Consider the following 10,192-nt stretch of genomic DNA (forward strand, 5'->3'; position numbering starts at 1 on the left):
ATTTGAATTTAAATCTAGAAAAAAATCATTTGAATTCAAAAGGGAGATTTTGTTTTATCCCAGTTTATCGTTTATGCATTTGGTAAATACTTTTGTCCATAATTCTTTTTTTAAATGTCAATTTGAACTGATCAATAACGATAATTTTGCAAATAATCAAAGTTAAACATGAGGTCAAGAGCCTTGTAGCTAAAGATGAGCATGGTTTAGTGATTGTACATAACTTTCCCATTTGCAGGTTTTTAGTTATCGGATGGATGCATATGTGTATGCAGTCATAGAAGCGTTGCAAATTCGTCTGGAGCTTAGTGTGTTTGATATATTGCTTGACTTAAAAAGTGCAAAAATGACGAAACTCAGCAACAACTTCTGGCCATACCGGAGGACATTAAGTTATTGTGTTCTAAATTTTTGTCTTGTAATTTTTAATATATTTGTACAAGTTCTAATTGTGTGGCTCATAGTATAGCCTCTCTTCTCTGCTGAGATCTTAGGGCTCGGTTTGGTTGGAGGACCATCCTTTTAACTTTTGACACTGCTTTGGCAGTTGATGTAATCTCTTGATAAATAAATTTTTCATTTTTTTTTATAAATAAAAACCATAAAAAAAGCATGGTAGCTAAATTGGTTAGAATCTTCTAATATTTCTAAATGAGATATATATGGTTCAAATCTCCTCACTTCCAACTATCAATATATCCAAAAAAAAAAAAGTGGACATAACAAGCCATATTCTCTTAAAAAGGGGAGCAATTAATGCATCTTATCAAGATTTTGTTACCATTATTGTTACCATATCATTTCTCATATTGTTCATTAAAAAAAAAATTCATTTCTCATATAATTTGTTTTGTTACAAGATTTTGTTTTTAGACAATCATGTCTCAAAATTAACTCTTCTACTTTCCCCTCAGGAAAAAAAAAAATTCTTCTACTTGTTTCAATTGTTCATTGTTGTAGTAAATTTGTGTAATGACAGCATGTCCATTAAATAATCCATTAAACATTAAAATCTCCCTTATTAGAGATAGATAAATATCCGAGTATATGTATATGTCTCACACCTTCCATTTAGATTTGATTGAAAAAAAGGGGAGGGCTATTTCTATTTTATTTCTCTCTTAAAAAAAACACTAAAAATAAATGGCCGCTTCTATAATTACCCAAAAACCAAAAAAACAAAAACAAAAACAAAAACAAAAACAAAATAGCCGGATCAAGACGTCAAATGGCAGTAAAGTGCCAAATTGAAAATACAATGTGCCTAATTTTTAGAAACGTTTTACCTTGCTAAAGGATTGAGTTCGGTACTGAGATCCATATTGATCATTTCTAATGAATCTTTCAATTCAACCCCATAGCCCTCCATCCTTTGAGATAATTCAGTTTTCAAACTTTCCTTTAGTTCTACGACTACCTGACTCATAGTTGGCCTTCTACTGGAAGTTGGAGATACACAAACCACTGCTATTTCAACAGCTTTCCAAACCGAGTTAACATTGAAATCTCCACGCAACCTTGGATCAACAATATTTTGAATATTCCCTTTAGCAAGCATGAAACTCACCCATTGGCATATGTGAGTCCTTCCGTAAGATCTTTCGCTCACAGGTCGATTTGTAATAATCTTCAATAGAACAACTCCAAAACTGTATACATCACTTTTTTCATTTAACCAATTTGACTTGTAGTACCTGAAAGTCAAAGCAAGTTATATTTCCACGTTTCCTGCAACTTCTTAACACTGTTAATATTGTTTGTGGCGTAATGTCCTGATATTCATTGAATAAATATCAAACTAACTAATCATAACTCATACGTATATTTACAACATAAAATTATTAACTTGATGTATAAGATTAAAAGTAATTATATTCCATAGTCTCTGTTTTTTTATAAAAAATTATAAATGAATATGATCTTCTTAAACTCTACTGAGAATATAAAATTGTATAGGTCGCTATCAACATGTATAAAAGTTATATAAAAGAAAAAAAAAATAATGATTCTCATGTTCAATAAATCAAAATAAAATATATGCTCCTTGTACACATAAATTTAATAGTACTTGACAAAAGGAATGGTTAAAGAAAAAGGCCAGATCATTTGTTGAAATATATATATATATATATATATATATATATATATATATATATATATATAAATTTTGATGATTTTATGACCTTAAATTTTTGAACGGACCAACTGAAATGATTGAATGGCCAAACTTTATAATAATAATAATAATAATAGTAAAAATAAATTGATGATGGTTGACTTTTGATTAATTATTTCATATTGTGTCTTATAAGCTTTAGAAAACTCATAATTTTACACGTCATTATTTAAATTTATATTTTTAATTGATTTCAAATTCTATTTTGTATTTCAACCGTCTTTCACAATTTTTTCATATCATATTTTCTTTAAATGGTAGAATATATAGGTTAGTATATAAATTCAATCATCATAAATACCTATTAATAATTAACATAATTATCAAATTTCATATTAAACATAAAAAGAGAGGATAAAAATCATATTTTTTTTAAACTTCACCTTGTATGATTTTTTTTTTTTTTTTGAAATAATGTATGATTTCTTTTTATTGGAATTTTTTTTTACCAATTGAGCTAACTAAAGCTCACAAGTAAACTAAATAATAGAAATACTTACTCAGGGTCCAAGTATCCAGGGGTGCCAACGAGGTTTGTTGACACATGTGTGCCGCCATTAGTTTGGAAAATCTTTGATAGACCAAAATCACCTAGTTTGGCATTGAAATTTTCATTCAACAAGATGTTTGTAGTCTTCACATCTCTATGGATTATGGGTGGCTTACAACCATGATGCAAATACTCCAATCCTGTATTTCACAATCCATTATCATCTATATATATAAAAGATTAAGCATTTTTTAAAAATATTTAGACAAAATAAACTCATCACTAACCTTGAGCTGCGTCAATTGCTATTTGAAGTCTTGCTTGCCAACTCAAGATATTTATATTTTGGCCTGCATCCGTAGATAATACTTATTTACAACGCCTTAACTTTTTCAGTTGTATAATTCAAATAAATTAACCTTGATCATGTTGTTTTAAGAAAATATTTTGAGGGGAAATTATTTTTCTATTGCCACAAAATAAAATTTGGCTTAAATTATTAGTGTGACCCTTCCATTATTCGTCAAATTCAATTTGTTCCTTCGACTGTTAGTTGAGTCATTTAGCCTCATAGTTTTCAAAAACAAATCAATTTTACCGGGTTTCCTCTCCATGATATCATTATATAGTATAGTTTTAATTATGACCAAACCTGACAAATGTGCTTCTAAGTCTCTGTTGGCCATGTACTCATAAATGAGCCCCATGCTGGTTCCTTCGTAGCAATACCCGACAAGGGTGGTCAAGTTTCTATGATGAACTCTCATAAGAAGTTTTACCTGCAACTCAAAATGTATAATCCTAATTGCTTTAGTATAACAATGGATGTATGGAAATGTTGTAAGAATTAAAGGCATACACATGCCAGATATACTATAATACAACAATCAATGAGAGTGACTTGCCTCTGCTTGAAATTGTTGATACCCTTGAACTGATGATGGAGAAAACACCTTCACTGCTACATGAATTCTATCTAAGCAGCCATAGTAAACTGTTCCAAATCCACCCTTACCAAGAGTCTTCTCAAAGTTGTTGGTGATTTTTAGAAGTTCGGAATATGTCAACTGTCGTTGTACTGACTCCAATGGCCGATTCTGGACATTTGGTTCAATATTTACCAGCGCAATTTCTAAGAGCATCAAGTGCGTATTAAGCATATATCTAAAAATAATAAATCTTTTCTTTGTTTACGCAAAATTGTATCTTACAGTTAATTAATGTTTTAACCTTTGGAATTTTCTTGTTGTTTCCTCCTTGTAAGCCCCCAAAAGATAGCCCCTATAGTCAATAAGATGATGAACAAACCACCAACTGATGCTAGTATTGGAACGACAATATTGTTCTTCTTCTTCTTCTTTTCGCATGAATCCGAACCACAAAGATTCGAATTTTCTCCCACACTACCAACAACACGATTATTAGCAACAATTTTAAGTAAGGGGACCCTAACTCATGCTTTAGCTTTTTGTAGAGATACTAGATATACAGTTTATTATTTTAGGAAAATCGAAGTGACGAAAATTATGATATTAAAGAGTTCATCATTTCAGGCAAAAACCATACCTTAAAAAGAGTGAACCACTCTCTGATCTTTTTATGAGTTCAGCTGGAACAGAACCATTGAGCTGGTTTCGGTTTAAGTTTCTACAAGGGTAATAAAGTGAATAAAATTTTTTTTTTTTTAAACACAAAACCTAGTATCAAGAGCTAGGCAGAGCTACATATACTGTAGTGGGTGCAATTACACCAATCATGGAATTTGGAAAAAAAGTAAGAGCTACGGTGCATGTTCATAATTACACCCATTGAAAAAAAAAATGTTATGTGATCAATTATAATTTATAAGAACCATTTTGAAAAATTAGACACTATAGCACTCTTTCAAACTTATATATGGTGAACAGAAATATAAAAAGAATGAAAAATATACCTTTCTAGATGTTATCCTAATTCCTAAACCAAATATTATTTCAAAAGATAAAACCTTTGAAACATATAAAGCTTTAATTTTATTTAAAGCTTTATTTTTTAATTAAATATTAAATATATGTAAAGCTTTATACTTAGAATGAAAAGCTTTATATTTACACTTTTTTATATATGTAAAGATTTATTGTTTTATTAGTTATTAAATATTTTACACTTTTTTATATCGTAATTTTCTAGAATATGAATTTATTCCCTTATTTTGGAGATATTTTAGAAGTATTTTAGTCAAAATTGAATCCTTATAGGATATGATAAAATTATTCCAAACAAAAATAAGTTAAAGTTAACTTTGTAATCCTTATAAAAAATCCTAAACTATAGAATAAAATTTGGGAAAATTACATTGACCTCTATTGAGATTTTCTATTATTACACTCACATCCTTTCTAGTTTGAAATGAAATAATCACCTCTCTAAAATGCAATTTAGATGGGAGGTCAGCTATAACCGAAATCCTCAAGGGAGGCTAGCTAATACAATTTTCCCAATAAAATTTTATATTACCATCCAAATGATCAATATAATTTAGAAGAGCATATCTACAAAAGGGTACTAGTCAACCTCATAACCACTGTTTTTCCAAAAAATTTAAAATTTGATGATTTTTTTTTCAAGTTAATTAAATAGTGCTTAGTTTGATAAGTATGAAATTGGTTGTAGTATAGTATAACAAATAACAAAATAAAATAAAATCTATATATCTATTTATTTATTTTAAGAGTTTGAACCCATTTAAGATAATTCCTAGTTTTGCCGCTTATGCTATTAGTTAAGTAACTTACAAGACTCTCAAATATTTCAATTGAGACAAAGAATGTGGTATTGATCCAGTTAAGCTGTTGTCTGATAGATACCTGAGATAGGACAATTAGTTACACATAATATTAATTATCAAAAAACACTGTGGCTTGATTTTGTTTTTGATATATATACACTTACAAATATTGTAACATTACGAGATTTGATATGTCTGCTGATATCTCTCCAATCAATCCACTTGATGACAAATCCCTGATTCCATTTACATTTTCAATTAATTAAGCTAAAATATAATTAAGAGATGCGTCTAAATAAGTTGGAAAGTCATGTGCTAAGGCTTAAACTTACAAGGAAATAATTCTTGGGGAATTATAACCATCATAGCTACAATTTAGACCTTCCCACAAGTATGCTTGAGGGACGCACGGATCTCCTTGCCAATTTCTCTTTACTCCGTATGTTGATTTGATCTTTGTGATGGCATCAACTAATATTTACAGATGCATCCAAGTAAGTCAAAAATATGAGCAAACTACGATAAGCCAACATAGCACAAGTTCAAAGAATACGTGTGGAGGAACATACCATCTTGTTGGTCCGTTTCTGATTGCAAGAGATTTTTTATGGAATATATCTCAAGTGCATTGATGATGGGTGGAAGAGTTGAATTTTCTGTTTTGATCATTGAAACTTCATATTGTTTGGCAATCCTCATGGCCGCAGTGCTAAACACCGTGGTTGTGGACAAGTTCTCTGGAACAACAGGTCCATACCAGTACTGCCCGTTTAAAGTAATGTTGAATGATCTGTACTGGTTAGCTTTGAGCTTTACAACTTCAGCAAAATGCATGTAGATATAATATTCGGAAGTTGCAGTTTCTGAGTCCCAGTTGAAGGCCAAGGGAGAGCTATTAGTTTTTGGTATGGCGGCAGTACTCATGACAACAGACAGAAGTTGGTAATCATTGTGACTTTGGGAGTCAATAGGAAGCGGGGTATCTATTCCCTCATAGAAGTTATTGGGCTGCCAAATGCGATCATAAACATCGTTTCCATACCTATGGAAACATGGATAATTCCATATAAGTCAGAAGCAAAATAAATCTATGTTCTGTTAGATAAATTATGTGAGTAGGATGAGATATATATACAGAAGAAACAATGGCTGTTATCTATATGAGTTGAGTTTATGGCCCAAAAGGTTAAGCTGACTCACTTGTAAGGCCCCCCCGTTAAAATTTTATGATATTAATTGTTTTTATATATTAAAAAATCCCAAGTATATTGCGCATTCTTTTTCCTGTTATCCCATCTTCAGGAAAACACCAAAATATTGACCAATAGAAACTCAACTCAACCAAAATTGTTTCACTAAAAAAAAATGTTGCAAATATATATGTTGAATCATCATTGACAATTACTTTTTCCTAACAACTCAAGCCTTTAATATTTGTAAACTAATGTCTTACATGGTAAATTGTTAATATTTGCCACCTAATCTCTCTCTCTCTCCATCAAAATCAAAATCGGAAATTAAATTTCAAATTAATTTAACCATGCATTACCCTATCCAAGATAAAGTATACATCTTTATTAAATTCCGACTCTATATATATATAACCAGTAAAAGGACTAACCTGTATGCTCTATCAGTTATTGAACCTTGATCTGTGCGAAACAAGAGTGCCAATGATCCAGATTGTGTCACATACGTCTTATTGTTCAATGGCCGTAACTCTATTGCTGATATAAACGGTGTGCCGAGGTTTGTGTTTACAAGACAAACATGTATATAATTTAGAGTTGGGACATGTATGAGCTCCTTGTTGACAGTATATGACGCATTCTTTATTTTGACCGTATCCCACATATTTGGTCCCAGATGCAGATCGAATTCTGGTAAGTAATTATCTTGTCCATCATAATTCCCATGCAAGAAGGTTGCTCGGATTAAATATCTAACCCCTTGCGTAATATTTATTCTGTAACAGTTTCGGATTCCGTCAGGAAAGCTTCGTAGAGTCCATTTTTGTTGTTGATAACTAGCTTTAAGCTCATATGATATGCTCTTGCTTATACCAGTGTCTATGAATGTTGCGTCAGAAATGTAATTTATGCCTATAAAGGGCTCCGTATAGCTTAAATTTGCTGGTGTCCCACAATCTATGCTTATGAAGCCTGAGACAGATAGCACAATAGTTAACTATATATATATATGGTAATTAACTAACCAAAACCAGCACTAATATTCCAAGATTTAGATTGTCCTACCTGATTGATCCTGCGCATGAACCAGAAGAGTAAGAGCCAAACAAACGAGCAATGCAGAGATGAAATGTTTGTACCTCCCCATGATCATCATCATCTAAATTTCTTCTTGTTTATTAAATTAAACGTGCTTTCTGCAATCTAATATTTATACAGCTTAGTATAGGAATTGTCAACATTGTCGTAGTCAACTGACCTCTCTACTAGAAAGAAATCTATATTTCTATCACTTTTGTTATAATTACCAATCATAACAGCTTCCTTGTTAAAATTTATGATAAAAATTGTGTTATGCTTACTCCGGCTGGCAAAAATTATTTTTGTCAATTTATTTTATTATTCAACTTATTTTTTTTTTTTTTTATATTTTACTACACTTTTTTATATTATTTATTGATCATACTATACTATTCAGTTAACTTTTAACTTTATTTAAGGCTAGTTTGGGTAGCGTTGAACGCGTCCAGCGTTCAGCGTTTTCCCCTTTTTTTCTTTTTTTTTTTTCCCTGTTGCCTTTTCTACTTTTAGGGGACAAGCAATTGTGTGTGCACAGTGCGCGCACTGTTCACGTACTTTTCAGTAATTTTTTAATTAAAAGTGGGTCTCACGGTACTATTTATATATTTAAAAATTATTTTTTACAATGTTTTTAACTTTCAATTTTCAATTTTCAATTTTCAATTTTCAACTGTATCCAAACGGACCTTTATAATATTTTCAACAAAATAATTTTAATTACAACAAAATAAGCAAATCTCAGATAATCCAACAACGAGTAAATTAATTTTAAAATCCAAGTGAATGCATCGGACAAACGTCATGTGTGGGTTAGCGTCCGTAATAATCTGCTACTTTGTCCATGATCCTTAAAAATAGAAATCCTTACGTACCAATTGGTGTGTAAAAACGTGTTGCTTATTTTCGTCGCTTACTGGACTTTATGCTTTCTCCTAGCATGCACGGAGGGTTGGAATGAAATGGTAGACCTGAGTCACCTGACTTTTTCAAATGCCGTAGCATAAACAGTAAAATTTCATTCAATCAAATTTTCAAAGCAACAGCAGTAAAGTGGATACATCCTATCAATCACAAGGTCCTAGAAAGTAGTGATTTGAAAAAGTTGACACGTTTTTTATTGCTAAAGAAAAAATTTGCACGTAAGTGTTCATAAGATTTAAGATGACCACCATGAGCACATTTAATTGACTGCGTGTTATTTTTAAATAGATTCATAATTTTGAATCAACCACATTATAAGGTTTTGAAATAGGTATCGAATTTTTTCACTAAAAATAAAAAGACAATTTTTTTTCCTTTCCAAAATCTCTCTCTCTCCTTTTTAATTAGCATATGAGTTGACGATTGTTTTTTCACTCAAATTTTTCTTCTATGTTTATAATGATTTATGAACGCAACAAAAACGTAAAAGACAATAATCTACTCATTCCCTTTCCTGAACACAACATTTTTTTTTTTTTTTACTTTCCTTAAACCTTTTTGTCTTTATATATCTCTTTCTCTTCTTCTAGATTAGTAGCATATAACATTAATTTCTCAACAACAAAAAAAACCATTTACACGTTTTTCCTTTCCATCTCTCTCTCATTTTTAACTAGCATATGGTATGAGTGAACAATATATTATTTTTTCTCTCCAACCTTTCATACGTTGATATGACCATTATGAAAACGTAAAAGATGTCTACTCTTCTACAATCATTCACCTCCCTCAACAAAACATGCAAATTAAGTCTCAACTCTTTATATGTCTCAGATTTACATTGTCTCTCAACCTCTTTTTAACCATCCTATAAAGGTAGAAAAATATAGGCAAATATTGGAAATTTTTTTTCTAATCTGGATTTCTAATTTTTTATGGTTATGTTATTTTGGATGACTATTTTTTTTCTATCAACGCTTCAATATAGAAATGGTAGACCTGAGTCGCCTGACTTTTTCAAATGCCGTAGAATAAACACTAAAATTTCATTCAATCAAATTTTCAAAGCAACAGCAGTAAAGTGGATACATCCTATCAATCACAAGGTCCTAGAAAGTAGTGCTTCGAAAAAATTGACACGTTTTTTATTGCTAGAGAAAAAGTTGGCACGTAAGTGGTCATAAGATTTAAGATGACGACCATTTGCACATTTATTATTATAGCGGTACCTTTCAAAAAAAAATATTATTATAGCGGTATTTGTGATTGATTGCGTGCTATTTTTAAATATATTCATAATTTCGAATCAACCACTTTATATAGTTTTGAAATAAATATAGAATTGATTGTGGTTTTAAAAAATTTCACTTGATAAGACAAAAGATAAAACTGTAACAAAGATTTCAATGATAGCCAAAACATTATAAATCCTTGTACCTTAATTGACATGTTGTTCTCCCTCTAGCATATACCATTAACTGCTGAAAACATTCTTCTAAAAAATGACCATTATTATATTTTTTTACTTTCCTTAAACCTTATGTCCCTGTATCTATCTTCTTCTCCAT

At 30.5% G+C, this 10,192-nt stretch overlaps 1 protein-coding gene across 1 annotated transcript; it reads right to left on the minus strand.

The window, feature by feature from the left end:
• Positions 1 to 1,282: 1,282 nt before the first annotated feature.
• LOC142637352 (LRR receptor-like serine/threonine-protein kinase IOS1) lies at positions 1,283 to 7,782 on the minus strand. The gene is made up of 13 exons (XM_075811628.1): positions 7,689 to 7,782; positions 7,055 to 7,595; positions 6,003 to 6,475; positions 5,766 to 5,904; positions 5,598 to 5,669; positions 5,441 to 5,512; positions 4,233 to 4,313; positions 3,897 to 4,069; positions 3,572 to 3,798; positions 3,319 to 3,445; positions 2,954 to 3,016; positions 2,677 to 2,866; positions 1,283 to 1,694 (listed from the first exon to the last, which is right to left on the minus strand). The coding sequence occupies exons 1-13, from the start codon at positions 7,780 to 7,782 to the stop codon at positions 1,283 to 1,285; spliced, it is 2,664 nt and encodes an 887-aa protein (XP_075667743.1).
• Positions 7,783 to 10,192: the final 2,410 nt, after the last annotated feature.

The sequence above is a fragment of the Castanea sativa genome, chromosome 5, assembly GCF_040712315.1.
Source record: "Castanea sativa cultivar Marrone di Chiusa Pesio chromosome 5, ASM4071231v1".
NCBI lineage: Eukaryota > Viridiplantae > Streptophyta > Magnoliopsida > Fagales > Fagaceae > Castanea > Castanea sativa.

Coding starts and splice junctions, on each gene's coding strand:
- LOC142637352 (XM_075811628.1), bottom strand. CDS start 7,782: ATGATGATGATCATGGGGAGGTACAAACATTTCATCTCTGCATTGCTC. Junction 5,905..6,002: donor AGAAACGGACCAACAAGATG/GTATGTTCCTCC, acceptor TGTAAATATTAG/TTGATGCCATCACAAAGATC. Junction 3,017..3,318: donor CTTAGAAGCACATTTGTCAG/GTTTGGTCATAA, acceptor CTACGGATGCAG/GCCAAAATATAAATATCTTG.